The sequence below is a fragment of the Polistes dominula genome, unplaced genomic scaffold (assembly GCF_049000335.1).
Source record: "Polistes dominula isolate Pdom_NZ unplaced genomic scaffold, Pdom_raw_medaka contig_19, whole genome shotgun sequence".
Lineage (NCBI taxonomy): Eukaryota > Metazoa > Arthropoda > Insecta > Hymenoptera > Vespidae > Polistes > Polistes dominula.
The window spans coordinates 3,766,541-3,786,445 of record NW_028301058.1 but is presented as its reverse complement, the minus strand read 5'-3'; the positions used below and the strand labels follow the sequence as shown (position 1 = coordinate 3,786,445).

At 28.2% G+C, this 19,905-nt stretch overlaps 2 protein-coding genes and 1 long non-coding RNA gene across 4 annotated transcripts; 2 read left to right on the top strand and 1 right to left on the bottom strand.

The window, feature by feature from the left end:
• The first annotated feature begins 1,735 nt into the window (after positions 1 to 1,735).
• On the top strand, positions 1,736 to 9,102 carry LOC107073067 (pyruvate kinase). 2 transcript variants are annotated; one of them, XM_015333492.2, is made up of 8 exons: positions 1,738 to 1,888; positions 4,735 to 4,770; positions 6,166 to 6,510; positions 6,711 to 6,897; positions 6,979 to 7,500; positions 7,589 to 7,927; positions 8,031 to 8,187; positions 8,639 to 9,102. In XM_015333492.2, the coding sequence occupies exons 2-8, from the start codon at positions 4,744 to 4,746 to the stop codon at positions 8,649 to 8,651; spliced, it is 1,590 nt and encodes a 529-aa protein (XP_015188978.1). In that variant the 5' UTR covers positions 1,738 to 1,888; positions 4,735 to 4,743; the 3' UTR covers positions 8,652 to 9,102. The 2 variants fall into 2 exon arrangements, with proteins under 2 accessions (XP_015188979.1, XP_015188978.1); XM_015333493.2 differs by lacking the exon at positions 4,735 to 4,770 and having other exon boundaries at positions 1,736 to 1,888.
• A 138-nt stretch (positions 9,103 to 9,240) lies between these two features.
• On the top strand, positions 9,241 to 17,664 carry LOC107073058 (pyruvate kinase). Its single transcript, XM_089175915.1, has 8 exons — positions 9,241 to 9,711; positions 9,889 to 10,127; positions 10,287 to 10,464; positions 12,144 to 12,366; positions 12,428 to 12,599; positions 12,935 to 13,165; positions 13,534 to 13,756; positions 14,341 to 17,664. Exons 1-8 carry the CDS (start codon positions 9,573 to 9,575, stop codon positions 14,562 to 14,564), a joined length of 1,629 nt encoding a protein of 542 aa, XP_089032041.1. The 5' UTR covers positions 9,241 to 9,572; the 3' UTR covers positions 14,565 to 17,664.
• Positions 13,556 to 19,888, bottom strand: LOC149031509 (uncharacterized). The gene is made up of 3 exons (XR_016177741.1): positions 19,717 to 19,888; positions 14,287 to 14,360; positions 13,556 to 13,684 (listed from the first exon to the last, which is right to left on the bottom strand). It is a non-coding gene; the product is annotated as an uncharacterized LOC149031509 (long non-coding RNA).
• Positions 19,889 to 19,905: the final 17 nt, after the last annotated feature.

Sequence of the window (19,905 nt, the reverse complement as noted above, 5' to 3'; positions counted from 1 at the left end):
CGTATTAATTGCCAAAATGTGTCCACGCAAACCGTGTCTACTAGTGTCGCTAATATTCCTTTTGTACTGTTTTGAATATAGTAACATACCGATGCGTGAAGTGAGCAAATAGTTCTTAACCCTAATATTTGTATGTAAACAAAAAATAATAACAAAAATAAAATATTAAAAATAAGATTAATAAAAAATTATAAATATAAAAATGGGCAGGGTGTGGGCAGTTAAAAATTGCAATAGCGGAAGTGCAACTGATCTCTTACGAAGACGGGAATTGAATTTAAAAAAACCAATGTTTTTTAAAGTACCAAAGATATTAGTTCGTGCTCCTTTTGTAGTCTCCATGACTACTAGTATTAGTATTTTACTTATATTTTTAACTTTGTATTGTAAATAATTATTGAAAAAATACAATAACCATTATTTTTATCTGACTGAATTGTATTATCAATAAAATTTACATTTAATACTATTTTTTTCTAAATGATAAGGATTTAATTTAAATTTAATATTATTATTATTACTATTTACTCATTTTTTTAATGATTATTAAATAATTATTTATTTAATTTCAATTATTTATACTTAAACAACCTAAAAGATTACCCTTAGTTTTGTATTATAATTTTGTTTTAAACTTCCGCCTTATTCTCCTTCCATTTTGGTACAAATTAGGGATCCTGTAGGAGGGATGCGCCATTCATATTCAGCTCATGTGCCATTGCCTGAAAATTTTGGGGGACCGCTTGAATTTATAATAATATTTTCCTGTAACCTATTCTATTTTAATATAAATTTTTAATTATCATTAAATATAGTTCATTTTTTTCTGTATTTGATGCAATTCATTATTTCATAATTATTTCAATGTTTGAATCATTCGCGCGCAAAATCGAGTTCCGGTCCCCCAGCAATGTACATGGCGCATCCCTCCTATAGGATCCCTAGCACAAATAGAACACGGGCGCCCTCTTATTTTTATATCCCATTTGTATACATGGAACTCGTGCTCCTTGTCTAGTCTCCATGGTTTATCTCGTACTTGTGTTATCAGAGGTGGGGAGTTTACCCATTAGTGGCGATTTTCAATTCTTAAAATTTGAAGAAAACAAAAATAGTACATGCAGATTATGCGCTTGAACTGTACAAGAAAAGCAATAAACATATAAATTATGCAATTTCATTACATTCTTTACAAATTAAATTGAAAATTAAATAATGTATCAAACTCTATTTTGTTTCACTGTGTTTTATTTGACTTCTCGCCCTTTATATTTCTTTTGTCACCTCTGATTCGCCATTTTTTATTATGAACGGTGATATGATTGGCTTTACACTTTTTTACTATACCAATAATAGGTTATTATCTTTTATTGTTTTGTTCGATCATTGAAGAAAGTAATGTGTCCGGAAAAATAAAAAACAAAAACTGTGTGCCGTTGAGTCCAGAAAGGCGGTAAAAAGACACAACTTATTTGATTGATTAAATAAATGTGAGAACTTTTAGTAGAGAAGTGACTCGACCTTTAAAGAGAGAAATAAAAAATTAAAAAATAGTACATAGTGTATGTATTTAGAAAGATCGATATTATTTAATATTTGGTTATTTAAGAATATTTTACTATTTTATTCTTTTTGTATTTCAATTGAATTTAAATAGCGCATGTTTGATTGGTCAACTTATTTCATTGGTATTTCCGCTAGAAGCGCTAATGCAGTACAGATACGTTTAATGTATCCGCCATGCGAAACTCTCGGCAAATCTCAAATTGACATTCGGTGGGTCTATACGTACGGTTCATTTTGATCTCTCAAATATCTACGACTTTTCAGTGTGTCACGTTAAAACTTTGTTATTTTTTTCTTCTTCTTTAACGAAGTATATAATAAGGTAATTGAAATAAAATATCCACTAATTAATTCGAATCGTATGAATTAAACGATTTATCTATAACTTTATCGCTACATTTAACTTACGAAGAAATGAATTCATTTCTTCGACACTTTTATTCATCATTCTTCTTCCTTATTTCTATTCTACGTAATCCGATTATATTTATCTTACAATTTTCTTTCGGTTTTGAGATATCATGTGTGATCGATTAGGCTGTCAACGTGACAAACGTGAGAAGAATTTTAAGGGAAATTTTCGATGTACTCATTTATTTGATTAATTTTAAACGAGATACCTTTTCACTAAGAACAAATATCCGGCATTATTTCGTATACTATATACTTCGTCGGTAACTATCCGTAAAGGTCATGACCTTGATTATTTTTAAAGACGATCTAATAAAAAGTATATCGATCTTATGCTTATTGTCTAATTCAATTAATAAAATATTTTACATTGTATTTAATCAACAAAGGAGTGGTTATATGGTAAATTATGTTTATATATATATATATAAGTATATATCTCTTTGTCAACCTTGACGTGTCCTTTTCGTTGTTTATCGCGGTCTATGATTGTTTCAATTTAATGCACAAACAATATTTGAGTGTAGCAATAAACTATTAAAATGCGATAAAGTATTTCTGCTCATTTGATTGTTGATTTTTTGGCTTGTTAAATAATGTAATAAAGAATTGGGTCGTTTAAGATAATTCAAATTAATCTCAAGTTTATTATTAATAATGATAATCAGAATGAGCTAACTTAAATATATATAAATATATATTAATATATGATTATTATATTTTTAGAAACATCTTCATTAAGATTTCATTAAGTTGTGAGCTAAAAATCAAAATCAAGGTTACGTCGAGTCTAACGATGTGACGTTTGAAGATATTGCGTTATGTAATATTTCGAGCTGCAGCTTCCCAAACGAAAGTTCAATTATTTCTCTTTGGTTTAACAACGATTCGTGTGTATATTATTATTTCAACCCTTTTAAATTTTAAAAGTTATTTTCTCCTGTGACATAAAATCCAATTCCTTTATTCCAAAAATAAACTCCAATTTACGATTGAAAATTAATTACAATTAAAACAATCAATGCGATCAATGGACATGAATTGTTCACGTAATGGTCTCGTGTTTTCACCCTTTTCATTTTCTTCGGTCATTAATGAATATTAACAATCGATCAATGTCTCGAAGATCTCACTTTTGCGCGTGTTCGTACCTTCGTTCATTTCTTTACGATAGAATATAATTATATGTAAGTTATAAATTATTATTTTATTTAATTTTTTTTTTAGGGGATGATTTCTTTCAGAAGTTTTTGGAGAAAAGAATTTATATTCTTTTTTTTTGTATCGCAAAATGTCTGTCTGAAATAATGCGTCTTATTTCGTTAAAATCGTTTGACATAGATCTTTTAGGTTGTTTACTTCGTTAAATTAACATGTTTTTTTTTTGTTTAAATTATTGAAACTGGATAATAAAACATTAATCATTAGTTACGTTCGGCAATTTAATTTCTATTAAGATTGACGTTCATACGGTTATCGTTTAATGACCTACGTAGTAGACATGTGATTGTATAAAGAGCGCGCTTTCTTTTGAATTGATTAACCTTGGAAGATATTAGATACATATCATCATGATACTTGTGTACTCAGTTAATTTTTATCTCACTTTTCTTTTCGATAAAAAAATGAGTCACATGAGTAATCATCGTACGATGCGAAATTAAAAGAAAAAATTTAATCGATATTAGAAACAAGAAAATGCGAGCTAAGAATGTATTAGTTTATGAATTATTTTATTAAAGATTTCCAATGATTATTTACAGAAGATGTTAAAAAAAAAAGAAAAAAATGAAGTCCTTGTCTAATATTTTTGTTTGTTATAATAATCAAAAACTAATGAACTATTAACGTGGCTGTATTAGCCACCATTAAACCATTAGGTTTTTTTCAAAGCTTCTTATGCTTTCCCAAAAACTTCATGTTTTTGAGAAAAAAATTAGAGCAAAAGTAACAAATTTTTGGATGCGCAATGATCGAAAATTAATTCAAAATTTATAGTAACATTTTTTATTCATAAGAATGAAAAAACTGATAATCTCGAATTTGATCGATAAAATTAATTATTTTTCCTTAAAATCAAATTTCCTTTTTCGCTTTTTCTCGATTTAAAATTGTACTCTACCTTTACATTGAAGTTCGCGTATTAGTGATTTTCGTTGGTAGAAACGTTAGATTTTATTTTGAGAACGAACAACTAGAAGAAGAAGAAGAAGAAGAAGAGGAAGAGAAATACGTCGTTTGTAACATCAAGCAACACACAAGATTCTCTTTCTGTCTCACTTTGTCTAGTCACACCTAGAGCATTTGGTATTCTACATATATGTATTATAAAACAATTTAATTCAATACGTAACAAGTAATATGTCGTCTTTTAAAATGTCTACTTCGTTTTTTTCTCCCACTTTTCGGTCATTATTGTCGTTGTTGTCATCATCATCATCATCATCATCATCATTATCGTCGATGACCACACGACGAGTTTTCCATTTTCAAACGACCATCACCACTTTTTCTTTCACGGTCAATTTTTCGTCATTATCATCATCATCATCGTCATCGTCATCGTTATTGTTTTACGAACCTATTGTCGCTAGTTTACTATTAGTCATTGAAAAGCGACGGTTAGTAACACGAGTTACAACACGTGTTGTAAAACGATTTTCACGATCTCCAATAAAATCGGTCAATAGTTTGCAGTGTTGTTATTGTGAAAATCCATTCTCTATACTAATTCCAATTTTACCTTTATTTGCGCAGCCTGCTAAAATGGTCTGGGTTACCGTCGATGATAAGGTACTGATCCTGGATATTTACAAATCATCATCGTATTACGTATTGTTTATCGATCAATAAATTGATCTGATCGATATTTTGAATTTTTTTTTTTTTTTTTTTTTTTTATTTTTCTTATTTTGTTTTCTCTTTTGATTTTTTTTCTTCAGTTTTTATCTTATTTTTTTTTTCTTAAACTTTCGTTACGGCATGCTTTGAAATGAGAGTATCCGTCATTCGATACAAATTTGCTGCTCGTACTGTTGTATATACGTAGTAAAAGGCCTTTGTGTTATGCACGATACCCTTATTTGGGGGGTTGCTAGTAACGCCTGTTTTGTTATGTCCTTTTGTTTTTTTTCTTTTTTTTTTCTTTCACAGTAGTAGTTTTCGCTTCCCCCCTTTTCTTTTTTTTGTTAGGAATTTTATTTACAATTAGTTACACATTATTTATGCCAAGTTATGCAAAATGTTAATTTAGTTTGCCAAGATTTTCATTTTGAAGTAAATGAATAATCTTCAGTTATGTTTCCGTAATGTAAGAATGATAATGAAAGAGATTTTTATCATTCCAAAGAAAGAGAAAGAGAGTGTGTAAGAAAAAGGAAAGCAGAAAATTTCTTCTTTGATAAACTCATATAGTTCAGTTCACGTTATCTAAATTGAACTATTATCTATAGGAGATACGAAATAAAGTTTTGTTTATGATAGAATTAGTATCAATCGATTTTTTTCTCATTATACTGAAAATTATTAAATTAATTATTTTAGATTTTCTGTACAAAAAAAAATTACCGATTATCGAATTGTTAGCAATTGATATCTTTAAAGAAAGAATTAAATTATATAAATTATATAGTTTTCATTTTAATTTCTATGTTATTTAAAAACCTAACGATAATGATTTATCGTTTGGAAGGTTTTATACAATGTACATAATACTTATACATACGTTTTTATGAATACAATTAGTTCGCTTTGAAAATCCTATCTTTTTTTTCTTTTTCCTCATTTCAATTTGTATATTTATATCCGCGAGAATGCATGTTATTAGTATACATTATTAGTGCATGTGAATTCCATTAGTAGTGTATAGATAATTGAACGTTTTTCTTTCCTAAACAAGTTTTTTTACGTTTACGTTTTATTAAAGAGATATTTTTTTCAATTAATAAATGTATTAATTTCTCTTTTTTTTTACGATTTTTATATTTCTTTTATATTAATATTATTGTAATAATTATTATTTCTTTTTTTCCATTTTTTATTTCGACGAAGAACATCGTCGACGTTTTGTACATAGTGTTCGGAATGTACAAAAATGCTTGTAACATTTATTGTCAGCATAGTCCACTCAACGAAAATGGAAATGCATACACTATAGAACATTTAATAATAATTGAAACTATCTTGCAGATGGCTGGAAAGCAGAACGATAAGGCACTTTATGCTCAAAGTCAACTGGATCATTTGTGCGCTCTTGACATAGACAGTCATGCATCCTCCGTTCGATTATCTGGTATTATCTGTACAATTGGACCAGCTTCAAGGTCTGTTGAAACTTTGGAGAAGATGATTGAGACTGGCATGAATATCGCTAGAATGAACTTTTCTCATGGATCTCACGAGTATCATGCTGAGACCATTAAAAATGTCAGAGAGGCGCAGAAAAATTTGTCAGCACGTGTTGGCATCAACGTACCTGTGGCCATCGCCCTTGACACCAAGGGACCAGAAATTCGTACCGGTCTTCTGGAAGGTGTAAGTTCACTTTGTTTATCTACAAACAACGTATCTTCAATATTATTTATACTACCTATAAATTAACTAGATATAGTTAATTCCTTTCTTCAATACTTTTACAACTTATTTATCAATGATAGTGCAATTGCATTTATGATTTATCTGCAAAGAATTGATAATAAAAATTGATGTTAATAAAGATATGATGTTCTTAACAGGGTGGTTCCGCAGAAGTGGAATTAAAGAAAGGACAAACTTTTAAATTGTCTACTGACAAGGCTTATATGGAGAAAGGTAATGCTGATACAGTTTTTGTCGATTATGAGAATATTTCAAAAGTATTGAAGGTTGGTAATCGTGTATTCGTCGATGATGGTTTGATATCTCTCATCGTAACTGCTGTCAGTGAGTAATAATTTTTCTATATAAATAAATTTTAACATTATTTATATTTGTAAAACATTTATATTTTTTTTACAACTATAGGTCCAAACATAATCACCACAACTGTTGAGAATGGTGGTATGTTGGGTTCTCGAAAGGGTGTTAATTTACCAGGTGTCCCAGTAGATTTGCCAGCAGTTTCTGAAAAAGATAAGTCCGATCTTGTGTTTGGTGTCGAACAAGAAGTAGATATGATATTTGCATCATTCATCCGAAATGCTGCTGCCCTTACTGAGATCCGTGGGATCTTGGGTGAAAAGGGTAAAAATATCAAAATCATTTCTAAGATAGAGAATCATCAAGGTATGACAAACCTTGACGAGATTATCGAAGCATCGGACGGTATCATGGTTGCTCGTGGTGATCTTGGTATTGAAATTCCACCGGAAAAAGTATTCTTAGCACAAAAATGTATGATCAGTCGATGTAACAAGGTCGGCAAGCCTGTAATCTGTGCGACTCAGATGTTGGAATCTATGGTAAAGAAGCCGCGTGCTACCAGAGCTGAAACTACAGATGTAGCTAATGCTATTCTTGATGGAGCGGATTGTGTTATGTTATCAGGTATAAAAATTGTCCTTTAAAAAGAGTCTTCAAATATTATTAAAAATGAATAAATATTGTTTTACTAGTTATAATATTAATCATTTAGGTGAAACTGCTAAGGGAGATTATCCATTGGAATGTGTACGCACAATGGCCAATATTTGCAAAGAGGCTGAAGGAATTTTCTGGCAAACTCAAATCTTCCATGATCTTTCGAGCAAAGTATTGCCACCGATTGATGCTACTCATGCTGTTGCTGTGGCTGCTGTTGAAGCATCTATCAAGTGCTTGGCCAGCGCTATTATTGTAATTACTACTTCTGGTCGCTCGGCACATCTTATTGCCAAATACAGACCACGGTGTCCAATCATTGCAGTAACTAGATTCCACCAAGTTGCCAGACAAGCACATCTTTATCGTGGTATTTTGCCCCTTTATTACGAAGGTTCGTTTGTTTTTCTCATATTCTAAATTTCACAATTAATTTTGAGTAGTTCGAAAATTTGCCAAATCGATTAATTTCACATCTTTTTACTTTTTTAATACAGATGCACCACTCAGCGATTGGTTAAAAGATGTCGATGCACGAGTACAACATGGATTGAAATTTGGCAAAAGTCGTGGTTTCATACAAACTGGAAATTCAGTCGTTGTTATTACTGGTTGGCGACAGGGCTCCGGCTTTACAAATACTCTTCGCATAGTGTACGTTAATCCAGATTATGAACAACGTTGTCCTAGTTCTTATAGCATTACTAGTTCCGAAGATGATTATCTTTATCTTTAATATAATTATTATATGCATGCTTATTCATATTACAATTTGGCTAACACCTTGTCTTCGTTTTATATTGCATTTGTTTATAATTACATTACTCAAAGAAGATACGTACATCGCATTTACATTATTAACTCATTTTGCATTCTTTTTATGATTAATTATTAATACATCGTTTGTGTTTAAGTGTGTGTGCATGTATTGTGCGTTATGTCAAATTTATAAAAAATATTTAATTATAGTTATATTATTCTTTTTACTTTGTATTATCAAAATGAATTATTAATTTCGCGACTCTATTTATATTTTTTTTTATTTTATTGAAAATAATATTGTTCTTTTATTTTTTTTTGCAATAACAATAAATTTCTGTTTTAGAAACGTGGATTGAGCCGAAACTTCCGTAATGGGGTCTCGTTCATGATTAATTACTTTGCACAACCACAACTATTGCGCAAAATGATCGATCATTAATGAGTCTTGTAACCATTCAAACATAGCACTCATTTACAATAAACAATAATAATAATAATAATAATAGAGGATTAAATACTTGAACACAAACTTCATATCGAAGGAAGGACATTCTACTTCTTTTAACAATTGATAGCGTGCGGTTTTATGCATAATATTGCCTCTAATAAATAAATCGTAGTAAAATCGTTGTAGAACAACGATACTATTTTATTAGTACATAGTTCCAGTATTATTTTAATGCTGTTGAAGTATCCACATCTTGTCGTACAAAGAGATAAATATATATATATATATATATATATATATGTCAGTGCTGAAACAATTATGAAAAAGTTTTGAGAGACAAATAAATTATTGAAATAACATTTCTTTTGATTTTTGTAACTTTATCAAAAATATACAATTGTATAACTAAATGTATTATTTCCATAAATACGTTATAGAAAGAACTATCGAACTTCAATTTAAAAAAAAAAATTTCTATAATGTGTAGTCATTTCTTTGTTATAAATATTATTAGTAACCTCATCCCTATCATATTTCGTTTCATCCCATCAAATTTTCCCTTCTTACAAATGAAATATTATTAATGAAAAAGAAAAAGAAAAAAAAGTAAAAAAAGTAAAAAAGAAAAAGAAAAAAAAGTAAAAAAAGTAAAAAAGAAAAAAAAACCGTTCCTAATATAACAAAATGTCGAGCAATTGTCAAATACCATGGGTGCGTTCGTATTAAATACCCATTATCGATTGCAGTATTAAAAAAAGAAAAATTTCGTTTATATTTTAATGAATATTATTAATATATTTATTTATTTAATTTTGCTATACTGTAGAAAATGCCATTCGATGATGAAGAGTCGCACGAAAATCAATTAGATGCAGCTTACGAAAAGAATCGGTTAGATCATCACATGCAATTAAATGTTGATTCGAGTCCAAGACCTGTTAAACTTACAGGTGTAATGGTTACGATGAGTAGGTTCTGTTGTTAATCACATCCTAATTATTACAATCGAGGTATTATTATAATTAGACTAATATCAATTCAACGAAGAATTTTTCCAAGTTATTGATCCATGTAATTACAGAAGAATTCTATATTTTTATTGATATTGTTTCTCTGTAAAAAAAAATATTACACAAAAAAATTAGGTATTACAAATTCCTATCCATTGGCAATCGCGGAAATCAGTAAGGCCGGAGCAAATATAGTTCGTTTGAACTTATCACATCAAACAGACAAATGGCATGCTATTACAATAAGATCCATCAGAGAGGCTGGAAATATCTTATACCATTGTGAGAAAAAAATTTGTCCCATTGCTGTTGCAGTCGATCTTAAAGGTCCTGAGATACGTACAGGAATTTTTCGTGGTGATCCATTATCCCTGGTATAATAATATTTATACAAATGCTAATTTTGTATGAAATCTTTTGTTATCAACGACCCATATAAAGGGGGTTGCTAATTCAATGGTCCATTCAATGGTTCATATGTACGAACAATCCCCTACATACAAGGGGTTGTCCGTACTCGCACTTTCGTGCAGGATCATGCTGTATTAGCAGAAGGTAACGCAGTACGTTTATTGACGGATGCTAAAATCCAACGAGCGGGAACTTCTTCCTGCTTTTGGGTCTCGTATCAAGAATTAAGAAAAGTTTGTCAGATAGGAGACAGAATTTCGATTGATCGTGGCGCTGTAATATTAAAAGTAACTTGTATCGGTTAGTAATTCAAACTTAAAATATGGACCGTTTTTTATTTTGAAAATGGTGCAAATTTATTTTTGGTTGTTTCGAGAAAATTAAAGGCTTCGCATATATTATACGGTCAATTAATAATATATGCGAATATGATTGATTATATTGATATATATATTAGGGTGGGTCAAAAAAATGCCTTTTTTTTTCAAGTGCCACGGAAAAATGGATTGCTAGACACCTTAAAACAATTCTTATCAAATATGAGCTCTTAATTTTAATAGGAAGATCCTCCGCATCGCAGTTTTTTATTTTTTTTTCAGTCTAATAGATTAAAATTCATACCTCATTATTTATTGATTGTAAAGAAAAATGTTCTAGACAAATTTTGTAGGAAATTTAATGCTCTACAAAAAAGATATTCAGAGACAAAAATCAGTACACATGAAAGTTTGATGATAGTCATTTATTGTTGAGTTATAAAATTCATAAACAAAAATGAAATTTTTTTAAAAATCATCAAATTTAAATCTTCAATATCATTCAAATGGATGACTATTAAAAAGTGCACAATACAAATTTTTGTAGGAAATTAACTGCTCTGTAAAAATGGTATCTTAGGTTTTGGCGATTAAATTAAGCGTTCAAAAGATATTCAGAGACAAAAATCAGTACACATGCAAGTTCGATGATGAATATCTTTTGAACGCTTAATTTAATCGCCAAAACATAAGACACCATTTTTATAGAGCAGTTAATTCCCTACAAAAATTTGTATTGTGCACTTTTTATAATTATTTATTGTCGAGTTATAAAATTCATAAACAAAAATGAAATTTGTCTTAAAATAATCAAACTTAAATCTTCAATATCATTCAAATGGTGAGGACTACGGAAAAAATATAAGATACCTTTTTTGTAGAGCATTAAATTTCCTACAAAATTCTTCCACAATATTTTTCTGTACAATCAATAAATAATGAGGTATGAATTTTAATCTATTGGACTGGAAAAAAAAATAAAAAACTGCGATGCGGAGGATCTTCCTATTAAAATTAAGAGCTCATATTTGATAAGAATTGTTTTAAGGTGTCTAGCAACCCATTTTTCCGCGGCACTTGAAAAAAAAAGTCATTTTTTTGACCCACCCTAATATATATATTGGTCAATTAAAAAATATTCATTTAATTATATCAAATCTGTGGCTATGTTTCTATTAATTTATCAATATGAAATTTGATTATATATATTTATTTTAGGCTAATTTAATTAAAATAATGTATATTTACGGACTGCAAATTGATTTTTACATTACTTTCAAAATAAACGGTTCATATTGTTTGATTTATAAATCATTCAAATATTTTGCGATCAAATTTAGAAGAAAATTTGTTTAAAATATCAACAAATAGATTCAAAACAGTGCACGGATCTTGTGTATAATATAACAATTTATTTTTGGTAAACAATTATCAATTCATTGAAAGAGAACTCTTATATTATAAGATTATTCAAATCAGCAAGTTTAATTATACTATTCGTTATGAATATTGTAAGAATAAGGGAAAAAAACAAATTGGTAGATTTCTGCATTAAAATTGACATGATTTAATATTATACATAAGAACTGAATTCGTAACGAGTATGTAAGATAATAATTACAATTTTAAATTGAGTTATAATAGGAATAATTTTGAATACAGCCAGTACCGGTGTTACCTGCAAAGTTTTAAAAGGTGGCATTATTGGTAATGAAAAGACAATTCAACTTTTGGACAGTATCATTACGTTTCCAATGGTTTCCGAAAAAGATAAGGAACATATTAAATTTGCATCGAAACTCGAATGCGATATTATTATTATCAATCATTCGCGTAGCGGTAAAATGATTCGTTTGATAAAAAATGAAATAAAACAAACAGGTTTGTAACTTTGATTTCAATTATTTATTTTGTATATTTCTAAGGATTGTTCGACTAACAGATAGTAATTGGATGAGAGTTATGGCGAAGATTTGTTCAAAACAAGGTTTAGAAAATTTCGATGAAATATTAAAAGAAGCCGATGGTATATTATTCGAAAGGGTTGGCGTAGGACTTGATATAGGAAAAGAGAAATTATTTCTCGCGCAAAAATCTGTAATAGCTAAATGTAACAAGGTTAATAATTATAATCATTATTACTAGAATCATACGAGCTGTTTATTTTGAAGATGGCGTGTAAATTCATTTATGTTCGAATCGAGATATTGAAAAGGGTTTGCGTTTGATGATTAAATTTAAAATTACGAATAACATATATGACATAGTAGAATAATTTTTTTTAGGTTTCTAAAGTTGTTACATTTATCATCTTAATTATCATAATTAACATTATTTAAGAAATAATATGTTTTTGATAGATACGATTGGATTTACGCCATTTTCAAAATACACGTCTCATATGTATCTTTGGAAGAAGAAAGTTTTTGATAGCTTTTGTTTATTTATTGTAGGTCGGAAAACCCGTTGTTGTAATTTTCCATCCTAAATTGAAGGAAAGACCAAAAATTAATAAAGAATTGATAGCGAATGCGGTCTTAGACGGAGCGGATACAATTTGCTTGGCTACAGGAAATTTAAACTTGAAGGATACGTTGGAGTTAATTAAAGACGCTGATGTCGTATGCAGAGAAGCGGAAAGTGCACGATGGCAAAGAGAAATTTTCGATACTTTTAGTAATATGGCAAGTTAAATATTACCTAATAATATTCATAGCAAATAAGCTTTTTAACGTAATATTTTCATGCGTCGTTAGTCTGATTTAATTTTTTTTCTTTTTTTCTTTTATTATAAAGTAATAGATACAATGTAATAATAATTAATAATTGCGTTTATTGACATATCCCACCCACATATACACCTACGAAATTATTAACAATATGTATTATGATAATTGATGCGACAATAAATAAATAATAATAATAATAGTAATAATAGTAATAATAATAATAATAATAATAATAATAATAATAATAATAATAACAATTAAATTTAATGTTATTTAATAAAAGGTGATTAATTGTTTTGTCATTTTTGATTGATAACGTGAAGACAACGATACCATTGGACGTAACACATTCGATTGCTGTTGGCGCCATTCAGACGTCCTTGAAATGTAATGCGGCTGCCATCATCATCACTACTACAACTGGACGAAGTGCCGTATTGCTTTCGATATATCGACCACGATGTCCTATCATAGCTGTAACACGTTTTGGTTTTGTTGCAAGATTTTTACAAATTTATTTTGCCATACATTCGGTACATTACAAGGGTAATCAATTTATCATTACGAATAATTTTCTTTCCTTCCTTTTTTTTTACAATCGATCTTCCCTGTTGTTTAACAAACAAGAAAATCAATTTAACAAATTAATTTATAAACGAAGAGAGGTAATAAAAAAAAATCAAAATATCAAGTAAATGTTACAGGGTGTAATTCCTTTTAATCGTATTTTTTGTTTTTCTTTTTTCTCTTCAACACGCCAACGTATTATCGAGAATTGAATTGGTGGGCTGGGGCGTACATTTGCTCCGATCAAAGAAAGGGCTTGCGGTTGAGTATGTTTGTCCACGTATGGAACATTAATGAGCTTTTCCATAATTATTTTCTAAGGGAATTAAAACACGACATATGATTCCTTAATAATGTGTCTAATAAGCTGTCTTTTTGTTTTTCTATTTTTTTCTTTTTTCTTAGCAAATAATTAATATTGTCTCATGACTTATACAATGAATTTCATATATTTATTCGTTAATTATTATAGAAAATATTACGAAGTTCTTTTTTTCCTTTTTACTTACGTTTTACAAAATATCATGATGACAATTTTATGATTTTTCTTTTTTTTTTTGCAGCATCACCTTTAACCAATTGGCTGAAAGATATAGACGTACGGGTAAGAGCTGGTATGAATTATTTAAAAGAAAAAAATTACATCAAAGTTGGCGATGCTATAGTGATAGTTGGACCTTCCCAACAAAATGGTGCAGGATTTACAAATTCTATACGTCTTGTCTATGTTTCACCTGATTTTAATAAATTCAAGCCAATGGAATCTAATCCTACGGAAGCTGAATAATTATAAAATCGTTTTACTTTCTTTAAAACGAACAATGATGATTAGGAAAAACAAAAAGAAAACAAAAGAACAAAAAATATTTAACCATTACCGGTCGTAGGTCACGTGGGAAGTGACTTACAAATATAAAAATATTTTATTAATAATTAAATTATTAATAATTTCCTATACTTGTAATACTCCTTCAAAAAAAAAAAAAATCATTTCTAATAAATAATAAATTATTCTTATAATATTGAACAATTTTATTGAATATTTATCGAAATCATTTATAATTCATTGTTAGTGAAAATCATCAAAATAAAAACCTGACGACCGATAAGGGTTAATCCTATTTTAACCGTTTTCACAATCTGACGAAAATAAACATTAGGGATAATATAAAAAATCAAGAAAAGAAAAAGAAAAAGAAAAAATAAGAAAAGAAAATGTACATTGAGAAAGTCCTTTCATTGACACAAACGTGAACGTCCAATGGAACAGATGGTTATGTTGTGTTGTACAACCTTAGTAATGTCCGTTATCTCGTCACTGATTAGGTTCTACATACGGCTCGTAGAATGAAGGACAAAGTTCATAGGAGGTAGATAAAACCTCGATCGTGTTGGAGGTCGGTTTCTGTTATATACGTTCAAAGTGATATCGGTATCTTTTTGTCGTTGGTCATCAATCGAGGACATAAGGTGGACTTTTTACGTCATCAAGGAATGAACAACAACTAACTACTACTACGTGGAGTAACAATAGGAGTACAATCACTAGATTTTTTTAACATAATAATAAGTGCTTAATATCTAACCAAAAGTGTTTAAATAATCATTCATTGAACAGCAATTTATTATATCGTTCGTTGTATATGATACATGCATGTGTATGTATATATACATACGAGGATGCTCTAGCAACGTGTCGCTATGGCTTTGTTATAAAATGTTGATTTAAAATAATTCAAAACTATTTAATACAATCAAATTAATATATTCACTAATAATTTTTGGGAATTCAAATTAAGCATAAAACAATATAAAATTTTTAAATTTTTATTTTAATACATCTTAAATTAGAGTAATATGTGGATTTTCTAAGTGAAAGTCGCAAATGGGCATTGTTTGACATTGAAACTTATTAAATAGAAAGAAAGAAAGTATTACTTCATACGTTCTTAAATTTATTGTAATGTTTTTATTGAATGACAAAATCAAGTAATGCAGGCTTCAATTTCAAATTCATTTGACTTTACCCGATGACCATAAATAAGTTTTAAGGTGTAACAATGTCCATTTGCGGCTTGGACTTAGAAAATCCATGTTCCTCCCTTAGGTAATTATATGCTGCATGATCATTTGTGGGAAAACCGGCGACTTTATTTGTGTTAGCAAAAGACAGGATAATGAGAAATATCGTGCAATTAAATTAAAATTATTAATTATTATAATTTTTAATGAAAAAAATAATCCATACAATTGTTTAGAATCAACGTTGTTTACCTCTTTTATAAAATTAAATCTTCATATATATTTAATTTACAAATCTGTAAATGATTCATGTAATATATATAATACTCAAATAAACTATACTCAAGTATGAGATTAATAAAATGGAAAATTAACAAATTTTATATTATTTTGTGCCTTATTTCAATTCTCGAAATTACAAGTGAATATTAATTTGACTGCATTGAATAGTTTTAGTATTATATATTAAATCCAAGTATTTTAACAAAGCCATAGTAATGCGTGGCCCACACAAAATAATACCACAATTATAGAATGGAATACATAAAATAATAGTACACAAAAAAATATAAAAAGCAAGGTTAATTATGTCAATCTGAAAAAAAACGTATAATGTATTGGAATAATTGAATTGTAATACAGCGCCATCTATTAGCGCTTTATAGAACCCAGTGACTTAGATAACCTCTAAATAATAATAAATCTTTAAATTAGCAATCAAAAATAAAAAATAATTGCGATAAAACTATCCTATATTTAAAATTGAAAAAAATCATACAAAATAAACAAAAATTCATTAAAATCGGTTCAGTAATTTCGAATCTATAGGAAATCAACAATATGACACTGAATTTGTATATATAAAAAGAAGATATATATATATAGATATGAAAGTACTTATATGATATACTCTCTTTTCTAGAATCGATCGATATGATGTCCATTATTCTAGTGAGATATGTTTATTTAGACATTAGCAAAGAACGATCTCAAGTAGACATTAACATTAACGCATCTTTGTAATTTAATACATCCTCGTGTATTGAATGCTTGAAGTTTGACGAGAGGTAATTTAGTTTTTCAAGAGTAACGTTCAATTTCAAGATTGTCCAAAAGATCGATTCTTTAGGGGTGGCTCCTTTTACCATTAAACAAACAAGAAACTTTCTTTTTTCAATCGATATATATTTTTTTTATTAATTTTATTTTTATTTTTATCTCCTATTATTATGATTATCATCATTAAGTTGAATTATTTTCCTACTAATATTGAGAAATTTGTATTCGAATGTTTTTTTATTTAACAAGTATTTCCTGTCATATCTAAATAAGAAGTAAAATATTTTAATATTATTTTACTGCATATTTACTATTATGTTAAATACATTTTGACATTTGCTTATTGAACAATGCTAATATTATTAACACATTACTAGAGGTTATATATATATAATAAAATTTCATATTTGATATTCACATTCTCTTTTGAAAGTAAGAAATCGTATCAACCCCGTCTAGTACGCGAGACGTAACTTTAGGTACTCCCATTTAAATTGCATAAAGATGCAAAATCAACGAATGAATTTTTGAATTATGTTAAACTTTAATATCTTTAGTTCCTTCCTCGGAAAAAGATGTAGAAAGAAAAAAGAGAGGAAAAGAGAAGAAGAGTACTTATAGGGAAGGGTGAAAGTTACTCGTAAACGTGCTAGAGTCTCAACCTGTAAGGACTTTTAAGTAATGCAGTTAAGATTGAAGCGATCTATCGTTAATTCACGTTACGATCCTCTTTTCTCTCGTCGTTGGAAAATAAAAAAATTCTACTCGTTAATTTTTAATTTTATTTTTTTTATTATGTTGGAATAACTACGTCACGTCAGGGAGTTGGAATAATAATTATCTTATAATTATATTATTAATATATTAATATATATTAATATGATATATTAATTTTAAAAATATAATATATTATATTAATATATAATACGAATTATTATAATAATTATTATTATAATAAATATTATATTATTATTATATAATATAATTAATAAAAATAATAAATACAATATAAAATATTAAAATAAATAATTTTATAAATATATAATATTAATTAATTATTTTATTTTATAAGTATCTTTTTTAATATTTGAAAATGCAATACATAAATAATCGTTTTGAAGTAGGCCGAATACGATGAAATAATGAACAAAAATTTTTGATTTCGCGTCTACGTTTTAAATGCTAACTATACTTTATTTTTGTATTCAAATCGATAGGTCAGTTTTGAAAAAAAAAATTTAATCGCACATCCCGTTATCTATTTGATTATAAAATTAATCGACCGATAGTACTGTTGATATTTCCCTAATCACATCATAAGGGTAAAAAAGAACAGAAGAAAAAGAATAGAAAAAAATAATAGTTAGTATCACGGGTTGAGAGAAATAGGGGTGGGATTCTACGTGCTTTGATTTGTCAAATAGAGATTAATTTATCGTGGCTTATAGATTAGATAACCAATATGTAAAAATATATTTCATATCTGTTTGTAATCCTTCTGTATGGTATGATACCAATATATGCGGTTTTTTCTTTTTTTATATCATTTTTCATTTAATTGTAATAAAATGCGTTTGAGAACATTTGCAATTTCATATTCTTTCTTTTTTTTTTTATCTAATTGTAAGATAAAAGTTCTTCAAACGCAGATATACGCACACAAATGCACACGCGTGCGCAAGAACATACACATTCGACTTATTATAAGATCTTATACGTTATATGATAAATAAAAAATATAAAATTATTGGGAAATAAATTATCTAATTCTGCGAATTTTAACATTAGATTTACAGATGTTTTGTTCATTATTTTTTTTAATGATTTACAAAAAATTGTTTGAATGAAAGGGTTGAGTAGAGGGAAGGAATTAAAATTTTCGTATATTTTATTACATAACTAAGAATCAAAAAATGTTTTTAAGAAAAAAAAAATATATATATATATATATTCATTATATTATATATAATATTTTTATAATATTATTAATTAATATATAATTATATATATATACATAAAATTTTTCAAGTAACCGATAATTCAACGTGAAATTCAAAAGAAGTAAGAAAGTTGACTGAAAAGTCATCTTTATGAAGATGACTTGCACAAAATGTTTTCTTTAATATACTTTCTATAAAAAAGGAAGAGTCTTGAAAGTTTTGAAACTTTTTTACTTTTGCGATAGTCATGCTTATTCAATGTTAGACGTTTGAACAATTTCTGCATTTACAATTAAGTCACAGGAGCTAATGATAATGATCAGTAAAATGCAGATTTGAACGATAATAATATCATGATCATTAGCATCGTTATCACAAAGCACAGGTACAAGCCCAAATATTAATACGAATACAAATACACATATCTCATCATTTATTTAAGAAGGAAAAGTATCTAATTGTCAGAAAACTTTTGCAATTAGTCATCCTTATTTTATAATGTAAGAAATTTAAAAGATTTCTGTATTAAAATCAGATTTTCAGAAGCTAATGATAATAATCGAAAAATGAATAATAGTAACGTCACAATCACTAGTGTTGTTATAACAAAATACACGTACAATCTCAAATAGAAATAGAAATACAAATACAAATACATATATCTTATCATTCCTTTAAAAAAGTAAAGTATCTAATTGTCAGATAACTTTTGCAATTAATCACCCTTATTTTATAATGTAAGAAATTTGAAAGATTTCTGTCTTAAAATCAGATCTTTAGAAGCTAATGATAGTGATCAAAAAATGAATAATAGAAATGTCACAATCACTAGTATCGTTATAACAAAATACACGTACATTCTAAAATACAAATACCAATACAAATACAAATACAAATACAAAGTACAAATTCACATACACCATAAGAATCAGCATCATCACTAGGAAAAAAAAACGAGTCACGTCATTAGTTACACACTACCTTCGGCTTCGTTGCGAGTGTCAAGGAAGGGAAAAGAGAAAGGGGATGAGGGGTGAAAGAGAAAAAGGGTGGGAAGGGAGAGGTGGAAGTGAGGGAAAAGCGGAACGCTTGCGCCCCGTAACCGCG